Source organism: Heptranchias perlo, chromosome 1 (assembly GCF_035084215.1).
Source record: "Heptranchias perlo isolate sHepPer1 chromosome 1, sHepPer1.hap1, whole genome shotgun sequence".
Classification (NCBI taxonomy): domain Eukaryota; kingdom Metazoa; phylum Chordata; class Chondrichthyes; order Hexanchiformes; family Hexanchidae; genus Heptranchias; species Heptranchias perlo.
This window is the reverse complement of record NC_090325.1, coordinates 42,711,905-42,735,881: the sequence shown is the minus strand read 5'-3', so window position 1 is coordinate 42,735,881 and position 23,977 is coordinate 42,711,905. Positions and strand designations below refer to the sequence as shown.

The following is a 23,977-nucleotide window of genomic DNA, read 5'->3' as shown; positions in this document are numbered from 1 at the left end:
TCCCTGCGACCATTTCCCCTTTATGCTGCAAATCTTTTGGATCTTGCACATGGCTTGAAGGTAGACTTCTTGGGGGAAAAATTCGATAGGGGCCGTTTTTGGACGCAGGTAGCATGATGTGCTATTACCCCGCGACCAATGGCCCCTGCGCAGGCAGGACGCAAGTTTGGACCCACAGGAGCACTTATCTGTATTCAGCGTTCCTTTCCAGGCCTTGCACGTGGAATCAATGCAATTTGCACTTTCCACCACCAGAGGGAGCTCAATCTCTCAAAGGGAGGATGTTTCTTAGAAATCTCTTAAAGGTAGCTGGTACCTGTTATTTGCTGAAAATAACAGTCTACATTCTGCACGGAGTCTGAACGGAGATCAGACATCGCACATGTAAAACCCAGATGTAAACCCTAAGTTTACACACTGATGAGTTATGTTAAAACATTGAATAAAGGTTGCACACTACTAAATCCCACATCTTCCAATCTGCACGCCAGACCTCACCCATCTGTCAATCTGAGTTGGTACCAGGCCTGTGAGAGTGCATGCACCAAGGTTCTCTGCTGATGCACTAGAGACCTTGGGTGCAAGAGGTGGACAGAAGGAGGGACATCCTATATCCGCGAGGGGGGCATGAGGCCCTCCAGACATATACTCAAAAGGCAGTGGGAGGCAGCGAGGGACGAAGTCAATGCCAGGCGCACAGCATCGTGAACATGGATGCAGTGCAGGAAGAAGTTCAATGCTTTGACATGAGTGGTCAAGGTGAGTGAGGTCAACTGTCATGTGGCGTCTCCTACCAACTGCACCACGCACTACACCCCCCATCACCCACATACCAATATACTCTTTCCATCAGTACTCAACTCTTCCAATCAGATGCTTCCTCTCACCCTTACACATTACCATTGTTTCAAGCCACCCTCCCACAACTCACAGGCCACACATGTTGGCAGCTATTCAACCATGATAGGCACATCACCCAGACACACATCCCGCTTCCTTGCAGGAGAAGGTGGCCCATATCAAGAGGCAGCAAGCGGCAGTGGCATTTAGCCCTTTGAGCCTGTTCCACCATTCAATGAGATCATGGGGGACCTGTGACCTAACTCCATATACCCGCCTTAGCCCCATATCCCTTAATACCCTTGGTTCACAGAAATCTATCAATCTCAGATTTAACATTCGTAACTGAGCTAGCATCAACTGCCGTCTGCAGAAGAGCGTTCCAAACGTCTCCCAAACTTCGCGTGTAGAAGCATTTTCTAACTTCACACCTGCACGTCCTGGCTCTAAATGTTATGCTATGTCCCCGCGTCCTAGTATTGAAGTCTAGGAGACCTCCAAAAACAGTTACAAGTGTCTTGGCAGCCTGAAGCAATAATCCAGCCACTAACCTGTAAATCTTGCACGGTCCCTTTAAATAGCGCTGGTAAGGGGTCTTCCAGACACTCTAAGACACGTTCAGATGGTTGGGGTTAAGAATGTGTGTTGAGTTGAGCGTTAAGTCCCAAAACAGTGTCTATCACTTTAAATCAGTGTTGTGCACTGATTGAAGCCATTTTCTCCCCACTTTATATGATTCCAGCGTTCATTATCTGTGCCTGCGCAAATTTCTATACCAAGGTGGCGACTGGCACACATCACGCAGCAAATGCCATCTTGGATGTCGGAGAGGCCATGTAGCGCCATAACAATGGGCACTATATGGCCCAATTTAGCGCCCCATATGTCTTTAGGCTGTATTCAGATATTTTTCTCATTATCAGGGTCAAGGACCACTCCTTAAATGAGCCCTCCCTCCCTACAACCAAAGCGCGACATCACAGTACAATATCTGGTATTGTGGGTTGTCCAAGGGTTGAACAGAAATCTTTGTTACTGTATTTTGTTTCCAGGATATGGCACAATCCATCTTGTGACCTCCTAGACTTCCTTTAGTGAAAGAATAAACATTATTGGACTGTGATTTAGGCGGTTAACTGCAGCATAGGGTTAAAAATAACAGATAAGCCATAGAAAGAGATAATACAGAAATTTGCAGTATTTTTACAGAACCTTTAACACACATTCCCTCATTAAGTACAAAAATAACAGAACATGCATCATTTTATTACCTCTACTAATAATACTAAACATGGACTAGCAACTGCATTTTAACTCTTATGTGTGGGAATTTGTAATGGCCCATGAAGTTCCTCAAGACTATCTCCACATGAACTGCAGTACAGTATTAGAAGAAGAACTGGCGAGGCAAGAATGTCAGCCCAACATATGTTTCTGTCTGGCATAGACCTGTCAATCAACCCACTGCCTCAGAGACACCCTCCCCCACTGGCATAATCTGGTTACTTGAGTTCATTCCCAGGACAAAGAAAATCCAAATAGTATTTACACAAGCAAATATAGCTGTCACTCATGGTGAGGTTCAAATGTATAACGCCATTTCCAGTCACATGTACATGATGTGGATTGCACCTAATTCAACAATGGGTCTGCATTAAAATAGCCACCTTGCATAAATAAATATAAAAATATTGATATTGACTTGCTTATGATTTGAATTGTGATAGAACTTCTATTTGTCACAGCCCTTCTTGTACATGCTTAGAAGCTCTGAACCATGAAGACGAATTATTTAGGCATATATCTAAAGTGCCAGAAAGTTAATTTGTATTATCAGCTTGGCTCACTTGGTAGCACTTGTGCTTCTGAAGTTATGATGTGGAGATGCCGGTGATGGACTGGGGTTGACAATTGTAAACAATTTTACAACACCAAGTTATAGTCCAGCAATTTTATTTTAAATTCACAAGCTTTCGGAGGCTTCCTCCTTCGTCAGGTGAACGATGTGAAAACTTCTGAAGTTAGAAGGTAGAGGATTCAAGTCCTGCTCCAAGGACTTGAATACACAATCTAGGTTAGTGTGACTAGTGTTGAGGACAATTCTACTGTCCCAGTTAAGATCAGCTTACTCTGCTTGGACCTAGGACATTATTGGTCTGAAAGGCTTAGTACTGCACTTACAGAGCCACCATGTGTTGCATTTCTGTCTCCCTTCTAACATTTGAAGAATAGAATTTGTTTTATGAGGTGAAGTTTTGCTGTGCTATATTAACAAACATGTTAATACATCATATGAATATTGCACAGCATGATTTCAACCCACAGTAAAGTTTTTAAACTTGAAATTATTTGAAATTTCTCTCCTAGAAAAATGATTACAGTCTACTCAAGGTTATTTTTCTGACAAGATTACAACTGTTTTCCACAGACATGGAGAGAAGGAAATTGAGACCATAAAGGATACCAACCACAAGAACAGGTGCAACATAAAATTTCTGGAAATGTTTTCTACAAGGAAGTACACAGTGACTGTAACGGCAAGGAATGCACTGGGTTCCAACTCTTCGTCCATCTCATTTAATGAGAATGCTATAGGTAATGCTTGGCAACTCAATAAGCTGGGTGCAGCTGTAAAGTTAATGTGAAAGTTATGGCACTTTTACACCAGTGCTGGTTTGGTTTGGATCACGGGAAAACAAGTGTCCCTGCGCTAGCTGCCTGTGTTTACAATGATAAAACCGGCTGCTTTATCCTGACTATATAATCCTCAACTAGCACTGTGACTCTAAAATAAACATTAATGTTACAGCAGTAAAGCTACACAAATGCTAGGAATAGTCTTATTATTTTAATATTAACCCTACGTAGCTAAAATATACACTTAAACACAACTTTTGCCCAGCTTTTTCTTATCATTCTCTGTCTTATTTTTAATTTTCTAATTTACAAGAAACAACCGTACCTTTATCAAGTCCTCAAGCCATCTCAAAGCACTTCACAGCCAACTACCTCTGAAGTGCAGTCACTGTTGTTTTGTAGGTGAATGTGGCAGCCAATTGTGCACCACATGTAACAGATGAGATGAGTAACTTATGGTTTGTTGGTTTTGTTGGTGGTGTTGGTTGAGGGAGAAGCATTGGCCAGAATACCAGGAGAACTCGCTGCTCTTTTTAGAATACTGCCATCTTTTACACGTCGGCAGATGCGCCCTCAGTTAAATGTTATCCTTTTCCACATAGTTTAACAAGTTTTTGCCAACCATTTTTTTTCTAATAAATTAAGTTTTAAAATCTTTAAAATCATTTTTTTTCAACCAATTGAAAATTCATGATCTGGTTATGTCAATTTTTGGACGAGGGCATTAATGGTCCCTAGAGCTTAACGGCATTAGAAAAGTTCATGGTGCTCATTGTAAGGCTATAGTATTCAAAATATTGAAATCTTGAACATCTACTGTAAATATTTTTAGTTTCATCTTACTACCCCTGCTCTTAACTGACTATTCCACTGATTAACTCGTGCTGAATCTTAGCCATAAAAAGTAAGACTTGCATTTATATAGCACCTTTCATGACCTCAGGACATCCCAAAGTACTTTACAGCAAATTAAGTACTTTTTTGCAGTGTAGTCACTAGTGTAATGTAGGAAACGCAGCAGCCAATTTGCACACAGCAACTTCCCACAAACAGCAATGTGATAATGACCAAATAAGCTGTTTTGGTAGTGTTGGTTGAGGGATAAATGTTGGCCAGGACACCAGGGAAAATTCCCCTGCTTTTCTTCGAAATAGTACCATGGGATCTTTTACGGCCATCTGAGAGGGCAGGCATGACTTTGGTTTTAATGTCTCATCCAAATGACCCTCGCTTTATCTGTCCAATCTATGACATCATGCATTGCAAGAGATCACTTGACAGGAGGGGATCAATTAGTAATACATTTAGTAATAAAATTGAATATGACAAGTTTCAGGATCTTGAACTTTTGAACAATATTCAGTAAGGGACCAATTAGTTGGCAAGATTTTAAAAGTGTGCTGTTAGTCCAAGGATTTTTGGGGAAACTTATTACTGCAAGATAGCTTGCAGAATTCAAAATGAGTACTAGATAAAAGTAATTTGCTCCAAAGATTTTGTGATAGTTGCTTATCAGTGGCACTGTATCAGTAGCAGGGCATTCCAAGATTTGGTGACTTTCTCTATAATCAATAACTGCACATGACATCGTTCCTACAGGTTATCTCTACTACACTTGCTATTGAAATCAATAAAATTCACTAGTAGTTATTTGGAGAAGTACTACTAAGCAGAGGCTCTGCTCCTCTCACCTCTCTAAAATCCTCATTGTCTACTGCCCCCCAAACTCTTTCTCAAGTTTCTCACTGAGATATCCTTGCCTCCCTCTGCCTCTGCACTGAGCAACTCCTCATCCTTGGTGATTTCAATCTCCATCTCAGCTCCCCTTGCCCTTGCCCTGTCTCTTCTGAATTCAGTGCCCTCCTGTCTCCCCTAAACTTCGACCTCCATATAAACTCTCCTACCTATATTAATGGTCATTCCCTCAACCTTGCCATTTCCTGTGACATAACAAATAGTAATCTGACTTCTGATGCACAATTTGGCTATTTCTCAGGCCTGAAGGGTATGATGGGAGGTTTCCAAGGGATCTCTCTCATTTCTAAACCCTCTACAAGCCCAAAATTTGTCACATTCAGTATATAGAAGAATCGGTCCCTTCACTTAAGTTCTCCTGCCCATATTCACAGCTACCCTTTGAACCTTGCCACCTCTCATGGCCTCTGTACTCCATCACTGACAAGGTATTTCTGACCACTTCCTTGTATTTCCCACACCCCCTTACCCCTTTGCAGCTACACTTCCTTCTGCATTCACCTCCAGGAAAAAATTATTTCCAAACCACTTTAAAACTGTACTTTCAAAATCCCAATTGCCTAGCCTTTGGAACTTCCATTCGCCATAATAGTTCTGTAGCTGTTGATTTGCTCAACCATTCCATCACCACACCTTTGATGCCCTTGACCCTAGCAAAACCTCTATTCTCTCCTATCTTGGTCATTCCCCCTGCTATGGCTGCCATCTTCACTCCCTCACGTACAAGGGATTCAGACTTGAGCCTATCTGGCGTACAACTGGTTTAGCCATCATCATGAGATCTGGCTGGACCACATCAAGCTCTTTTGGACTTCCTTCTCTTCTGCCAAAAACTGCCCACTACTCCAGAAATATCCTGGAGAAGCAAAGATAATCCCTAACTTCTTGATTTACTTTGTCTTCTCTTCTAATTTTCAACCTTAGTGATATTCGGCACTTACGGAACTTGGTTTTATCTGTTTAGGGACCTTTACTTCGGTGCTCATTTAGCTTAGATGACAGGCGAGCAGTATCCATGAGCTGGTTCTGTGCATTTACACAGCTAAAATCAGCTCCCTTAACCTGACAGCAGAATCATAAACTGACAAAAGAAAGTTGATTTTCAGCAGTGTAAACCTAGGGAGCTGGCACTCGGACATCGGTCCCCTGTGCACTGAGCTACGGAAGCACTAAATGTAAAAGTGTCTATAAAATATTGGTTCACCTACCAACCAAATAATCCCTTTGAAACACGTAAGAGAGGAGGGGAATTTTTAGCTTATGGGAGCTAAAAGTAACAACATGCTGTGCAATGCGTTAGCGCAGAGAAGGGGGCCATCTCGCCCATGATTACAACAAAGTAGTAGAAGCTGAATTGAATGAAAAAATTGTCCTCTTGTGTTATCTTTGAATGTGGTGTAAAATTGCTTCTTCAGTTCTCAAGAGCTGACATTGAAATTAACCTTTTTTCAAACATCATGGAACCATATGCAAAAAGCAAATGCTTATTAGACTGAATTTTTTTTTCTCTAGTGAAACCAGACCCTCCAGAGATAATTGAAGTAAATACAATTCCTGACTCCCCTCGCAGACTGGAAGTTAAATGGAGGAATCCATTGTCATGGCCTGACCCAGATTCTATCCCTCTCAAGTACTTCCTGAGGTACAAGCCAGTCATTCTGGATGACTGGCAACATGTGAGTGCTTTTGTCTCTTATTTCAGCTACACCTTGTAAACTGTAAATTGTATTTCTCTTTCAGTAGTGTCACTTATTGATTTTTCTTAGACAAAAAAATACTGTTTTTTGAGCACCTAAGATCCATTTTTAAGTAAACAAGGAAAATTATTCATATGAGTCACTAATGAGGGTTGCTCTCGTAGACCCTAAGTGATAGGAGCAGAAGTAGGCCATTTGGCCCTTCGAGCCTGCTCCGCCATTTAATGAGATCATGGCTGATCTGATTTTTACCTCAACTCCACTTTCCCGCCTTTTTCCGATACCCTTTGACTCCCGTGCTGATCAAAAATTTGTCTAACTCACCTTTGAATGTATTCTATGACTCAGCCACCACAGCTTTTTGGGGTAAAGAATTCCAAAGATTCATGACCCTCTGGGAGAAGAAATTCCTCCTCATATCAGTCTTAAACGGGCAACCCCTTATTCTGAGACTATGCCCCCTAGTTTTAGATACTCCCATGAGGGGTAACATCCTCTCAGCATCTACCCTATCGAGTCCCCTCAGAATCTTATATGTTTCAATAAGATCTCCTCTCATTCTTCTCAACTCCAATGAGTATAGACCCAACTTGTTCAATCTTTCCTCATAGGACAACCGTTCCATATCCATAATCAACCTAGTGAACCTTCTCTGAACTGCCTCCAATGCAAGTATGTCCTTCCTTAAATAAGGGCACCAGAACTGTACGCAGTACTCCAGGTATGGTCTCACCAGCACCCTGTACAGTTGTAGCATAACTTCCCTGTTTTCTGTTCTCTTACTATCCCGGGGCTGCCCTGGACCAATTTGTGCAGAGTACACAGGGGGTTATGCCTATGGGGATCAAGAGCTGAGTGCCCTAACTTCCTCTGGGGCTTTATCTGAAATCTGCAAGCACACTCCGGGCAAATGTGGACACACTTGGATTAGAATTGTCCACAGCCATGAAGAGAAAAGATAATTTGGTTGCATCCTGGGCCATGAAGGTGGCATTTATCTTAAAGAGACATACACAGTGGAAGCCCCATAAAAGAAAGAACAATTCTTCAGGATTTCCTATTGCATAGAACATTGCTCACATGGAGGGTAATTGCCGACACAGACTGATTGGGCTGAATGGCTTGTTTCCGTGTTGCAACTTCTGTGTATGAATTAAAAGTGGCAGCTGCAGATGAGTACTGGTAATTGCTGAAATTAATTCTCGCCACCGAAAGTTGTCCCTTTGCACTTCTGTGGTCTTCTCCTTTAGTGACATGGGACAATTCCTGTGTATACCTTCGTACTGCTCTGCCAAGGCTGGAATGGCAGCTGTTCCCCAACTTGCAGTCTGCTTTGGAGGGAGTTGGAAATAGGGTGGTACTGTGGTGCCAAGCATAAGGTAGAGGAACAAGGAATAAAACTGTGGCTATGGGGAATGATGGTGCTGATTTGGCTGTAAGGCTTCTCTTTTTATTTAAGGTGGCATGGAGCATTGGTGCAGTCAAGGGGAGGGGGGATTCCTTCTCTGTGGTAGGGAAACCATTGTGGCTCAGGAAAGGAACAGGTGAATGTTTTCAGCAGCTGTCAAGTGGGTTTATGGTTGTTTCCTATCATCTGCCTCTAAGCCATATTCCAAAATGGGAGTGGTACAGTACTGAACACAATCTCCATCACTAAGTGTAAAATACTAACAGCATTTGGCAACAAGTCCCGATGCAGCAATATCATTTTCTATTCCAAAAGCCAAAAATAAATACCTTATCTTAAAAATATCAGTTTATCCCTTAAGAGTGATAGTACATCAAGAATCAGTAGTGCCAGCTTTTTATTGTGGCAGTTTGCCACTTATCTGCACCGATCACTATTAAAGGGAATCTGGGTGAAAAGTCCGCTGATATTTATTTACACTTAATTTACATAGCTGAACCATCTTCAGACACAATTAAGTGCAAATACCAGAAAAGCCATAAAGTTTAGGTGCAGTGCTAATGAAGAATGAATGGGAGCCAAAGATGAGTGCCTATTTGTTCTCTGTATTGTTCCCATTTTTCAGATTGGAGCAGGGCAGAGGAAAATCGGCCCTGTTATCATAATCTCATCGTGTTCCTCTCCCTCCATTGCAATCTTAGTTCTCAATTTGGTCACTATTTCTATGCAATACATTCCTCCCTTGTTGGCCCTGAGCTTCAAATATGACATTCCACCTGCTTTTCCTCCAACCTGCATCTCACTGTCAAGATCCTCCTACTCTATTCTTTCCATGGGAAAACTGGGACTGCTTACCTCCCTTAGTCATCCCTTCTTCATATATTCCTCAATTTTTTTAAAAATACAAGCTTGATATCACCTATGGACTACTTCTTGAATAATTCCATTTTCTGCCCTACTGTTCTACTATGGCTATAAGCCTTAGGCGTTTACCAGTGTTTCTCAATAAAACAAGCATGGGTTGACTAAGTTATTTTGTTGCACGCAGTTCTACAAATTATAGTGCTTACAGGTAATCTGGGGTCTGGAACACGTTTGTGAAGTTTAGTTCCACTCTGTCCTGTCCCTCTGAGGCCACTGTATCAAACAGGCAAATCCAAGTAATTGTAGCTACTTATAAACTGCTGAAGTCAGTCAGAGGGCAGTTGTCAGTTTCAGGTTCCAAGTTAATGACTGACTTCCTTTCTCATTTTTTGAAATTGTTTTGTTTCTGTAACATGTCTGTAACAGTGTGATATCTAGTGTGTGATATCTGGAGTGTGATGTCTGTGAACACTGACATACCATTTGTTACATGCAGATATTTAAGATAGATAATCAAACAATTTGTCTTCACAGAATTACACTCAAGTCCTGTAAGTAGAGTTTTGTAAGGTACACTGAATCAATGCAGAAATGTCTCTCCAAGACCCATTGTCTGCTTGACAGCTGCAATACTGAACCATTAGAAACTCAACAGTGCAATGCAATTTTGAAACCCAATCTTACTGATACTTCCATTCAAGCCTGCCCTGGAGACTCGGTTCCAACTTGGCCTAACTAGGTTGTCTGAGGGAAAGAGAGGAAAGTAACTGGGGTGAGGGAGGAGGAAATAGGGTCCCCAAAAATTTAAAAATGACATTGATGCTTTCTATGGAAATACCCAGCAGCTTAATTATCCCACCTTCCAAGCTGAGGTGGATTCTCTCACTAATTTGGCAATAGAAGCAGCAAAGTAGGAAGCAAAGATCAAAAGAAATTACAATGGAATTAGCAATTGTACAAAAATAGTGGTACAATTATGAATAGTGGTCTCCAGTATGTGTTTACTCATGCTCAAAGATGGAGCCTAGTGGTTAAGATACAGATAGAATTTCTCAAAAGGCTTTGTGGATAAATGTGGTAAATATAGGTAAATGGTTCAGTATCACCCACTGTGGTACTGAACCACACAGACCAGCTGATCTGTGGTCTGTGCTGAGTTAGTGCATCTTAGCCAGAGCAGCAGTTGGAGAGCTACAATTTGCCTCAACCCCCTTAAGCTAAGGAGGGAAAGAAACAGCAAGAGTTCTAGCTCCTGTTCACTATCCAGCGACCCCTGTTAGAAAGTACACTAAAAGACAGGATTGTGTTTGGCTTTGATGCCCTGTATTGTTGAATGGTCATTCCAATATCACTGTCTAGGGTCACACAAAAGAGTAGTCACTTGGGTGGAGTACTGGAGGGCTATCAGTCCCCATAGAATTGTAGCCTAGTAAGAGTAAGCTCTTTCAGAAGATGAGTGGAGGAGATTGGACAAAAACATGGGACATTTTACATATAATTGTTTTGGTGCCAGCAGCATTTTACAGAAGAACACAAACTAAACTGGCCATAACAACTTACGCAGCAGACCCACGTTATAAGTGGGGTCACGTCTCCTTGAAGAAAAAAGCGCAAATAATTGAATATGATGAAGTATTGATTTTACTTAACTAAGCCCTTAAAAAGACAAAATGAGCCTCATAGTTAGGTGCAATTTATTATCCATCAAATACTTTTAAATGTTTGGCATGTATAACAAATTGATCATGCACACAGGATGAATGAGCTATATCTGGTCACCGGTTCTGTAATGAATTAACTGAAACACAAGACTAATGCAGCAAGAGACACTGTACCAAGCATGACTTTCATTTAATGTTTTTCATTAAAAGAATACTCCAAAAATGTCATCTGCTATCAAATTGATGCGTTTTCATATCCCTTACTTTATGCAGTTTTTTTTTAAGGGCCAATACATCCTAGAAGATAAATGAGTGATTTCCATGGAAACAGTTTCAGACTGAAACCCAGGACAATGTGCCCAAGAACAAAGGAGTAAAATAAAGGTTAAAGAACAAGAACAAAAAGGGAGATGTGACAGATGAGCATTAAGGCAATATATTTTAGTCTGGGGTTGGGTGACATCAGATACCTTGCCCAAGTTGCGAAGGGATTTGGGCCCTTTCAGGACCATCTGGATGTCAGTCTGCGGTGATAACGATCATACATCTCTTGGTAGGAATAATGGCTACCTGCCAAAACTGTATTATTAATGCACACTCGGCAAAATGACATTAGCATGGTTTTTATCCCTTGTGTAGCGCTGCTTGATGCAGAAATTGTCTCCTAGAAGGGGGGAAGGGGAAGTAAAGACTTTCATGAGATAGCTGTCACAAGAGACAGCTGAATAACTGGTTTTTGCAATGCTAATGGTTCCGCAATGCACTGGGTATTGATTGCCCATTAATCTGACTGCTGATGGTTGGGCAAAGTGACTTTTGGCAGCAGCACAAAGCCTTTAAGAAACAGACCCAGGAAGAGAGAGAGAGAAAAAATACATCTGAGGCATGTGACTTTGTAAGTATGTGGCTACGGCCAGATTAAAGAAATGTGCAGTTCTTTGATATAACCTCCACATTGGCCTTTCCCATTTTTAAAATGACCTTTAGACGATCGGAGCTATTGTAGTCCAGATGATATAGTTTAACTCCCATGCTTTTGAGCATTGCATTTCTGAATTAAATTGCTAAATATTTACAAATGTTATTTACTCAAGAAACAAAAGCTTTCTTTGCTAAAAGTGCAATTTATTTTATCAAATTGCTTCGGTCCTTAAGATATTTGTAGGACGGCAGTTTACATAGCTAAATGAAATACTTGCAATTTTTATCCTTTTTTAATGTATAAATTATTTTTTTTTAAAGAGAAACAGATTAGGGAAATGTTCTGATCTTAGCCAAGATTATGATATGAGTGCTTCGTTGAGACTGGGCCATGGTTTGCACCCCATGCAGTGTTCCCTATGCAAAGTATCTGCATGTGTAGATGTTGCCTGAGGACAAAATCAGGTTTGGGTGTCCTGCCCGAACCCCACATCCCTCATCCCAGTCAAGGCCTGTGACCATTTGGACAAGATAGGGGAGGACAACTAGTAGGCCATGCAACAAAATCTTAAAGTAACTCAGCACCTTCAAGAGAGGAGGCACAAAATAGGGAGGAAGGGGTAAACACCCATAAAAATATTTCCTGGTGTTTGTCATTTGAAACTTTGGGCAGATCCATGTTCCATTGATGTTACACTTAGCAGGAGGAATCAAAAAAGCTACATAATCCAGCAGGGGAAATCTCATGGTATCTCATAGAAATGTCAGTTTGGGTTGTATTTAGTCATTTCTTTTTGGCTAAGTAAATATTTACAAAGTGTGGTGATGCTGACTAAATTCAGGACTGTCATAAATTGTTTAGAAAGTAACATCAACAACCATATTGAGTCAAATTATTATATGGTGACTTTGATTGGTTACAGGCCCTTTTCAATACGTAACTAGCAGTAAGCTTTTTCTCCCCTTTCTAATTCTTTCTTCCTTACCCCTGCCACTGCAGTGGAGTACAGTTCTACATGCACTAGCTGTCGCCAATACCTCAGCCTGTACGCTAAGGAGCAGAACTTGACTTTGTGCGAGAGTGTAAAACGGGTGGTAGCTGAACGGCAGCCCGTTTTACATCTTTCCCGATTTTTATTTCTATTGACTTCAGTGGAAAAAAATATCAGGAGAGATGTGAAGCAGTCTGCTAACTCGCTCTCACCCCTTTTATATTATTGCACAAAGTCAAGATCTGCCCCAATATGTCGACAGGCAATATGATCTAGGGTGACGGGCAAAATCACAGCTAAGCCTGATCTTCTTGCCTAATGCCCACATATGCATGCATTCCACTCCGTAATGATCGGGAGTTACAACTTTGCCTGATTTTTCCACTCCCTAGCCCAGGGATACTGAAAGCCAATTGTAGAATGCCTATCGGCTCTTACCGGCTAACTCAACACAGACTGGAAAGTTAAACCTTGTCTGAATGGCTCAGTTCCATACTGGCTATTGCACTTACCAACTGAGCCAAAGGGGGAACTTATAAATTGCCATAATTACCCCTTTCAGTACTGAACTTTTTCAGCTTTGAAGACACACACCTGTTATGTCATAAAACATCTGCCAGACTGATGTTCTGCACTATTTTAGGGAGTTATGATGTAGAATTAGAGAAATGTATAAAACCATAAAACAGTCTTAATTCATACTGTTCTCAAATAAACAATATATTTTTTTAAAATATTGGTGCAGAAACTACCACAGAGCTGAAGTAGTAGAATTTTCCATCTGTTTTTAAAATGGAAACATTCGTGTTTTCACGAAAATGGCACCGTAAACCTTGCAAAAGAGAATGGTTGTACCTTTTCCTGTAAGCTTCATGGAGCACAAAAGAAGAGGCTGACAAATAGAATGGGATCCCTCATATGAAAGCAATATGTTCCCACACATCAATTTTTCAAAAGAATCGCGAGCATAGTGCAAAACCACCAGAAGCTTTAACACCGGATGTGATTCTGGTAATATTTTACTACAACTCAAATGACTGAACTCAGTCACTCACATTATGGAAGTATAGAGGAAACATTCTGAAATACTTAAGCATTTAAACAAAAAAAAATAAGCGTTTGGTAGGGGGAGGCTCCATTAGCATAGAAAAGGGTTGCTAAGGAGAGTGTAGCTGAAACAAAATGCTTTACACAGTTCTTGGTATATGGACCTTGATATATTGCTTTCCCAGCCAACAGCACGATGGAGGAGTCCACTATATTTACAAATATTTTCTTGTAATTCTTATTTCCCTTAGCCTAATGCTGTATTGATTGCTCCATAAAAAAGATGGTTTGGTTATAGTTTAACATCCTATATTTTAGCAGGTTTCCCTCTCTAATTTTATCCTCTCCTTTTCTAAAGGGGCTAATTCATCCTTTGGTACAATTTTATTTGGGTGGCCACTTTTCGGCACCTTTCCCAAGTGCCCATTTTTCATGCATGTGGCTGCTCAATGAATGTTGATAAGCTATCCAACTATGGAAGGATCACAGTTTAGTTCAATCCTATCTATCCGATGTCTATGGGGAACTCAGCCCTCCAGGACCTCTTTCAAAGTGATCAGTCTTCATTTGTGAGCTAGGCAGTGAGTGCCTATAGACTGTTTTATTATGGTAGGGTTGGGGTGGGGGGTTGGAGCCATCACAGCCAAACTGGATCCAGTCCTCATCTGAAATCAACACATGTGCACTTTCCATTAGGGGTCACTAAATAGAAGAGAAGCAGAAACCCTGGCTGATCTTTTACCCTTCCCTAACCCAGGGACACTATAAGACTAATTCTGATATCTGCCCCTCTTCCCTGTACCATCACCCCAGCTGATGTCAGCTAACTCTGGGGATCAAACCTGGGACCTTCCTGTCTGTGTGGCTCAAATTGATTTTTTTAAAAACTGAAACATGATCCATATTGTCCTTTTTTGTTTAAATTGAGGAGAAATGCAGATGGCAGATCTTGAGGCTCTGATGTTTTCTTAGAATAGTTAATCATACTGCAAAGTGGTATTTGCTAGCTTGATGCTTCCAAAAGAGAAAAGGAAAATGTGTTTGTGATTAAATGAATTTGCATATTGCATTTTGATCTGATGCTAATTTCTCGAAATATTGTAACTTTTGTGTTAATTTTTTAATGCAAGGTAGCAATATTTGTGTCAAAATAGCAAAAAAATCTCAGGCTATAAATTGGGCCACATAGCGCCCGTTGTGTAGGGGCTACGCAGCCTCCTAAGGACCCAAAATGGCTTCCGGAATGCACGCGGATGATTCTAGTGTGATGTGCGCCGGACACCATCTTGGTAAAGCCATTTGCGCACGTACAGATAACAAAGGCCAGCAGCATGTAAAGTAGGGAGAATATGCATTAGATCAGTGTGCAACGCTAAGTTAAAGGGACAGATACGATTTTGGAACTCAACGCTGCACCCAACACATTGTCTTAACCTCGCACAGCTGAACAGGTTGTAAACAGCATGGAGGAACATAAGAACATAAGAACATAAGAAATAGAAGCAGGAGTAGGCCAATCGGCCCCTCGAGCCTGCTCCGCCATTCAATAAGATCATGGCTGATCTGGTCCTAACCTCAAATCTAAAATCATGTCCAATTTCCTGTCCGCTCCCCGTAACCCCTAATTCCCTTTACTTCTAGAACTCCCCCACCAGTGCTATTTAAAGGGATCATGCAGGATTTATAGGTCCATTGCTGGATTATAGCTTCTGGCTACTGTGCCTGTTTTTGGAGGTCTCCTATACTTGAATACAGAGACTAGGGGACATAGCCTAAAAATTAGAGCCAGGACTTGCAGGAATGAAGTTAGGAAATGCCTCTACACGCAGAGGGTGGTAGAAGTTTGGAACTCTCTTCCGCAAACGGCAGTTGATGCTAACTCGATTGTTAATTTTAAATCTGAGATTGATAGATTTTTGTTAACCTAAGGTATTAAGGGATATGGGGCTAAGGTGGGTATATGGAGTTAGGTCACAGGTCAACCATGATCTCATTGAATGGCAGCACAGGCTCGAGGGCTAAATGGCCTACTCCTGTTCCTATCTGCCTATGTTGCTATGATGAAGTTTTAACATTCCACAGGGAGTGGGCTGGCTAGCTGACAGGCAACAGCAAGAGTACTGGCAGAGTGGCAGGGGTGGGACAGGAATGCTATCACCCTGAGAGAGGAGAGCACATTCATGTTTCATGGAGCCAGTGCCACTTGCTGCCTTGTGTTATGCGCCACTTTCTCCTGCAAGAAAGCGGGACATGTGTCGGTGAGTGTCCTGCAAGATGTTTGGGTGATGAGCCTGTCATGGTTGAATAGCTGCCAGTGTGTGTGACCTGTGAGTTGTGGGTGTGTGGCTTGCAACACTGGTAATGTGTGAGGGTGCGAGGAAGCATCTGATTGGGAGAGTTGAGTACTGATGGAAAGAGCTCGTTGGTATGTGGGTGATGGGGGGTGTAGTGCTTGGAGCAGTGGATGCGGCTAGTGGTGCAGTTGGTAGGAGATGCCACTTGACAGTTGACCTCACTCACCTTGACCACTCTTGTCAAAGCATTGAACTTCTTCCTGCACTGCAGCCCTATGCGCCTGCCATCGACTTCGTCTCCTGCTGCCTCCCACTACCTCGGGAGTATGTGTCTGGAGGGCATCTTGTCATTTAATTGATATAGGATGCCCCTCCTTCTGTCCACCTCTTGCACCAAGGCCTTTAGTGCATCAGCAGAGAACCTTGGTTCACGCTCTCTTGCAGTCCTGGTACAAACTCCGATCAGCAGATTGGTGAGGTCTGGCGTGCAGATTGGAGGATGTGGGATTTAGTAGTGCACAACCTTTATTCAATGTTTTAACATAACTCAACAGTTTGTAAACATAAGGACGGGACCTGCATCTGTGTTTTACATGTGTGATGTCTGATCTCCGTTCAGATTCCGTGCGGACTCGTATCTTATATTTTGCAAATAAGAGGTGCAGGCTGCCTTTAAGTGGTGCTAGCCACACACGCGATATCAGGGCTCCCCTGCTGCTGAGCAGCCACTCAACATTTCAGCTAGGCCTGGCTGCTCACAGGAATCAGGTAAATGACCAGGCAGCACAAATGTTACGAGCTGGCTGCATCACAATGACCGGGCGTAGGTTAAATGCGCACTGCGACCCCCGCGCCTGGATTCAGGGGTTATCAAATTTATCCCCCCTCAAGATTTAAAAATCAGACTTAAAAAGGAAACAAAGGGGTAATGCCTCATAGCTTTCCCTTAATGAGGAGTAAAAGTCTGATATGCTTTCCTTCACTCTTTTATTATAATTCTCTTCTTTTAGTATCTTCCACCTGTCATATTGCTATTGGCACACGCCCACCAAGCAGGTGGCTGGGAGACTTTCTCTTAGGCTCCTACAAGTACCACCTATTTTCTTTATCGCAAGACCCAATCTCACTTGTAGTTTTCCTTCATGGGAAGTGCCTAAGCCCTACTGGGCATCTTATCCTGATAGTTCAGCTGAGACAGAGAATTAAGCTTTCCTGTCTTAATACGCTAAGATCAATTTTTAGGACTTCAGCACCTAATCGTTAGGATGTTGGTATGCCATGTAGGAAAGCTTCACACTAGCTTCTGCATAATAAATTGTCTTGACCGCCAAATTATATGGTTGATCCAGGGATGCCTCTTCACATTAAAATATATATATTTAAGATAAGTACAGTGTTAGCTGCTTATAACAGACGTACTAATGTAGATTTGATTTGTCTGATGACCATAAGACCATAAGAGATAGGAGCAGGAGTAGGCCATTCAGCCCCTCAAGCCTGCTCCGCCATTTAATGAGATCATGGCTGATCTGATTTTTACTTTCCTGCCTTTTCCCCATATCCTTTGACGCCCTTGCTGATCAAAAATTTGTCTAACTCAGCCTTGAATGTATTCAATGACTCAGCCTCCACAGCTTTTTGGGGTAAAGATTTACAAAGATTCACGACCCTCTGGGAGAAGAAATTCCTCCTCATTTCCGTCTTAAACGGGCGACCCCTTATTCTGAAACTATGCCCCCTAGTTTTAGATTCCCCCATCTACCCTATCGAGCCCCCTCAGAATCTTGTATGTTTCAATAAGATCTCCTCTCATTCTTATAAACTCCAATGAGTATAGACCCAACCTGTTCAATCTTTCCTCATAAGACAACCCTTCCATACCAGGAATCAACCTAGTGAACCTTCTCTGAACTGCCCCAAATACAAGTATGTCCTTCCTTAAATAAGGGCAACAGAACTGTACGCAGTACTTCAGATGTGGTCTCGCCAGCACCCTGTACAGTTGTAGCGTGACTTCCCTGTTTTTATACTCCATCCCCCTGAAATAAAGGCCAATATTCCATTTGCCTTCCGGATTACTGCTGCACCTGTATGTTGACTTTTTGTGTTTCATGTACGAGGACACCCAGATCCCTCTGTACCACAGCATTTTGTAGTATTTCTCCATTCAAAGAATATTTTGCTTTTTTATTTTTCCTCCCAAAGTGGATGACTTCACTTTTTCCCACATTATATTCCGTCTGCCAAATTTTTGCCCATTCACTTAACCTGTCAATATCCCTTTGCAGACACTTTGTATCCTCATCGCAACTTGCTTTTCCACCTATCTTTGTATCATCAGCAAATTTGGCCACAAGACACTCTGTTCCTTCATCCAGGTTATTGATATATATTGTAAATAGTTGAGGCCCCAGCACTGATCCCTGCGGCACCCCACTAGTTACAGATTGCCATTTTGAAAATGACCCTTTTATCCCAACTCTCTGTTCTGTTAGTTAGCCAATCCTCTATCCATGCCAGTATATTACCCCTAACACCATGAGCTCTTATCTTGTGCAGTAATCTTTTATGTGGTACCTTATCGAATGCCTTTTGGAAATCCAAATATACTGCATCCATTGGTTCCCCTTTATCCACCCTGCCCGTTACTTCCTCAATGAACTCTAATAAATTTGTCAGACACGATTTCACCTTCATAAAACCATGTTGACTCTCCTTGATTGTATTATGAGTCTCCAAATGTCCTGCTACTACTTCCTTAATAATGGATTCTAGCATTTTCCCAATGACAGATGTTAGGCTAACTGGTCTATAGTTACCTGCTTTCTGTCTCACTCTCTTCTTGAATAGGGGGGGTTACATTTGCGGATTTCCAATCCGCTGGGACCTTTCCAGAATCTAGTGAATTCTGGAAGATTACAACCAATGCATCCAATATCTATGTAGCACTTCCTTTAAGACCCTCGGATGCTAGCCATCAGGTCCAGGGGACTTGTCAGCCTTTAGACCCATTAGCTTACCTGATACATTTCTCTAGTGTAAATGATTGTTTTTAGTTCCTCCCTCCCCTTTGCCTCTTGATTTTCTACTATTATTGGTATGTTATTAGTGTCTTCAACTGTGAAGACAGATACAAAATATCTGTTCAATTCCTCTGCCATTTCCTTGTTTTGCATTTTGTTTCCCCAGTCTCATCCTCTAACGGACCAATGTTTACTTTAGCTACCCTCTTTCTTTTTATATGCTAGCCATGATGTGGAGATGCCAGTGATGGACTGGGGTTGACAATTGTAAACAATTTTACAACACCAAGTTATAGTCCAGCAATTTTATTTTAAATTCACAAGCTTTCGGAGGCTTCCTCCTTCCTCAGGTGAATGTTGTGGAAATGAAATCCTCGAAATGAAATCGCATTTATAAATCACAGAACAATGCTTGGTGATTACAGACAGTCTTTTCAATTGCCCGTTGCCAAGGCAATCAGTGTGCAGACAGACAGGTGTTACCGACAAGGTCTCCGAATATACAAATCACCAAAAAAAAACAGAGATAGAGAGGTAGAAACATAGAAAAGACAGCAACTGACCCGTTATATTAAAAACAGATAACATTTGTTCGCTGGTGGGGTAACCTGTAGCGTGACATGAACCCAAGATCCCGGTTGAGGCCGTCCTCATGGGTGCGGAATTTGGCTATCAATTTCTGCTCGACGATTTTGCGTTGTCGTGTGTCACGAAGGCCGCCTTGGAGTACGCTTACCTGTCAAGGACATTCAGCCACCGACCTTCGGGTAAACGTACTCCAAGGCGGCCTTCGAGACACACGACAACGCAAAATCATCGAGCAGAAATTGATAGCAAAGTTCCGCACCCATGAGGACGGCCTCAACCGGGATCTTGGGTTCATGTCACGCTACACGTTACCCCACCAGCGAACAAATGTTATCTGTTTTTAATATAACGGGTCAGTTGCTGTCTTTTCTATGTTTCTACCTCTCTATCTCTTTTTTTTTGGTGATTTGTATATTCGGAGACCTTGTAGGTAACACCTGTCTGTCTGCACACTGATTGCCTTGGCAACGGGCAGTTGAAAAGACTGTTTGTAATCACCAAGCATTGTTCTGTGATTTATAAATGCGATTTCATTTCGAGGATTTCATTTCCACAACATTCACCTGAGGAAGGAGGAAGCTTCCGAAAGCTTGTGAATTTAAAATAAAATTGCTGGACTATAACTTGGTGTTGTAAAATTGTTCACAATTTTTATATGCTTGTAGAAGCTTTTACTGTCAGTTTTTATATTTCTTGGCTGCTGATGGATTGCGGAGAGTTGGGACCTAGAAAGGAGTCAGAAGTTAGATCCTGGATCAACGACAAACGTGCAAGAAGCACTGTTTGTTCATAGAATCATAGAATCATAGAAGTTTACAACATGGAAACAGGCCCTTCGGCCCAACATGTCCATGTCGCCCAGTTTATACCACTAAGATAGTCCCAATTGCCTGCACTTGGCCCATATCCCTCTATACCCATCTTACCCATGTAACTGTCCAAATGCTTTTTAAAAGATAAAATTGTACCCGCCTCTACTACTGCCTCTGGCAGCTCGTTCCAGACACTCACCACCCTTTGAGTGAAAAAATTGCCCCACTGGACCCTTTTGTATCTCTCCCCTCTCACCTTAAATCTATGCCCCCTCGTTGTAGACTCCCCTACCTTTGGGAAAAGATTTTGACTATCGACCTTATCTATGCCCCTCATTATTTTATAGACTTCTATAAGATCACCCCTAAACCTCCTACTCTCCAGGGAAAAAAGTCTCAGTCTATCCAACCTCTCCCTAGAAGTCAAACCATCAAGTCCCGGTAGCATCCTACTAAATCTTTTCTACACTCTTTCTAGTTTAATAATATCCTTTCTATAATAGGGTGACCAGAACTGTACACAGTATTCCAAGTGTGGCCTTACTAATGTCTTGTACAACTTCAACAAGACATCCCAACTCCTGCATTCAATGTTCTGACCAATGAAACCAAGCATGATGAAAGCCTCCTTCACCACCCGATCCACCTGTGACTCCACTTTCAAGGAGCTATGAACCTGTACTCCCAGATCTCTTTGTTCTATAACTCTCCCCAAAGCCCTCCCATTAACGGAGTAGGTCCTGGCCCGATTCAATCTACCAAAATGCATCACCTCACATTTATCTAAATTAAACTCCATCTGCCATTCATCGGCCCACTGGCCCAATTTATCAAGATCCCGTTGCAATCCTAGATAACCTTCTTCACTGTCCACAATGCCACCAATCTTGGTGTCATCTGCAAACTTACTAACCATGCCTCCTAAATTCTCATCCAAATCATTAATATAAATAACAAATAAGAGCGGACCCAGCACCGATCCCTGAGGCACACCGCTGGTCACAGGCCTCCAATTTGAAAAACAACCCTCTACAACCACCCTCTGTCTTCTGTCGTCAATCCAATTTTGTATCCAATTGGCTACCTCACCTTGGATCCCGTGAGATTTAACCTTATGTAACAACCTACCATGCAGTACCTTGTCAAAGGCTTTGCTAAAGTCCATGTAGACCACGTCTACTGCACAGCCCTCATCTATCTTCTTGGTTACCCCTTCAAAAAACTCAATCAAATTCGTGAGACATGATTTTCCTCTCACAAAACCATGCTGACTGTTCCTAATCAGTCCCTGCCTCTCCAAATGCCTGTTGATCCTGTCTCTCAGAATACCCTCTAACAACTTACCCACTACAGATGTCAGGCTCACCGGTCTGTAGTTCCCAGGCTTTTCCCTGCCGCCCTTCTTAAACAAAGGCACAACATTTGCTACCCTCCAATCTTCAGGCACCTCACCTGTAGCTGTTGATCATTCAAATATCTCTGCTAGGGGACCCGCAATTTCCTCCCTAACCTCCCATAACGTCCTGGGATATATTTCATCAGGTCCCGGAGATTTATCTACCTTGATGCGCGTTAAGAATTCCAGCACCTCCCTCTCTGTAATATGTACACTCCTCAAGACATCACTATTTATTTCCCCAAGTTCCCTAACATCCATGCCTTTCTCAACCGTAAATACCGATACGAAATATTCATTTAGGATCTCACCCATCTCCTGTGGTTCTGCACATAGATGACCTTGTTGATCCTTAAGAGGCCCTACTCTCTCCCTAGTTACTCTTTTGCCCTTTATGTATTTGTAGAAGCTCTTTGGATTCTCCTTTGCCTTATCTGCCAAAGCAATCTCATGTCCCCTTTTTGCCCTCCTGATTTCTCTCTTAACTCTACTCCGGCAATCTCTATACTCTTCAAGGGATCCACTTGATCCCAGCTGCCTATGCATGTCATATGCCTCCTTCTTCTTTTTGACTAGGGCCTCAATCTCCCGAGGCATCCAAGGTTCCCTACTTCTACCAGCCTTGCCCTTCACTTTATACGGAATGTGCTTACCCTGAACCCTGGTTAACACACTTTTGAAAGCCTCCCACTTACCAGACGTCCCTTTGCCTGCCAACAGACTCTCCCAATCAACTTCTGAAAGTTCCTGTCTAATACCATCAAAATTGGCCTTTCCCCAATTTAGAATTTTAACTTTTGGGCCAGACCTATCATTCTCCATAGCTATCTTAAAACTAATGGAATTATGATCACTGGTCCCAAAGTGATCCCTCACTAACACTTCTGTCACCTGCCCTTCCTTATTTCCCAAGAGGTCAAGTTTTGCCCCCTCTCTCGTCGGGCCATCCACATACTGAATGAGAAATTCCTCCTGAATACACTCAACAAATTTCTCTCCATCCAAGCCCCTAATGCTATGGCTGTCCCAGTCAATGTTGGGAAAATTAAAGTCCCCTACTATTACCACCCTATTTTTCTTGCAGCTGTCTGTAATCTCCTTACATATTTGCTCCTCAATTTCCCGTTGACTATTTGGGGGTCTGTAGTACAATCCTATCAAAGTGATCTCTCCCTTCTTATTTTTCAGTTCTACCCATATAGACTCAGTGGGTGAACCCTCGGATATATCCCCTCTCACTACTGCCGTGATGTTCTCCCTAATCAAATTAATATACCCGTCTGGACTAACCAATGAATCTTAAAAATCTTAGAATCTTAGAAGAACTTGCACTTATACAGTGCCCTTTCCATCCTCAGGATGTCCCAAAGCACCTCACAGTCAATTACTTTTGAAGTGCAGACATTGTTGTATGGGTAAAGCAGCAGCCAATTAATGCACATAGCACATAGCAAAGTTTCACAAACAGCAATGAGAATAATGAGCAGATAATCTGTTTTTAGTGGTGTTAGTTGAGGAACAGGTATTGGCCAGGACATGGTGAGAACTTCCTTGTTATTCCTTGAATGGTGCCAGGGATTATTTGATATACATGTGAACATGTTTCATTTGGGCAGATACAGTTTGTCCATTTTAGCCAATTGTCTGGACAAAACATGTCCACTGTACATAGATCTGGTGTATTCATAATTGTTGTAATAAAGGCATGGAAACTAACCGAATGGAACATTTACGTGGAAAAGTGGTTGTGTTTTGTACCACACTTCCCTTTTAATGAAAGATTGTTAGGTGTCAGCCCTGGCTCAGTGGTAGCACTCGCGTCTCTGAGTCTGAAGATCGTGGGTTCAAATGCTTTTCCAGAGACTTGAGCACATAGCCTAGGCTGACACTTCAGTGCAGTACTGAGGGAGTGCTTCACTGTTGGAAGTGCCGTCTTTTAAATGAGACATTAAACCGAAGATCTACTTTCTCAGGTGGATGTAAAAGATTCCCTAATAAACATGAAAAGTGACCCCAACCCGACACTTACTCGCCTGCCGCCA

The 23,977-nt window shown here is 42.1% G+C and overlaps 1 protein-coding gene across 2 annotated transcripts in view; it reads left to right on the top strand.

Moving 5' to 3' along the window:
* LOC137325809 (ciliary neurotrophic factor receptor subunit alpha-like) overlaps positions 1–23,977 on the top strand; it is a 258,914-nt gene that overhangs the window by 177,480 nt on the left and 57,457 nt on the right. For both annotated transcript variants that reach the window (XM_067990936.1, XM_067990947.1), the window contains exons 5-6: positions 3,269–3,435; positions 6,745–6,908. In XM_067990936.1, coding sequence (XP_067847037.1) covers positions 3,269–3,435; positions 6,745–6,908 — 331 coding nt within the window. The remainder of the gene's footprint in view (positions 1–3,268; positions 3,436–6,744; positions 6,909–23,977) is intronic.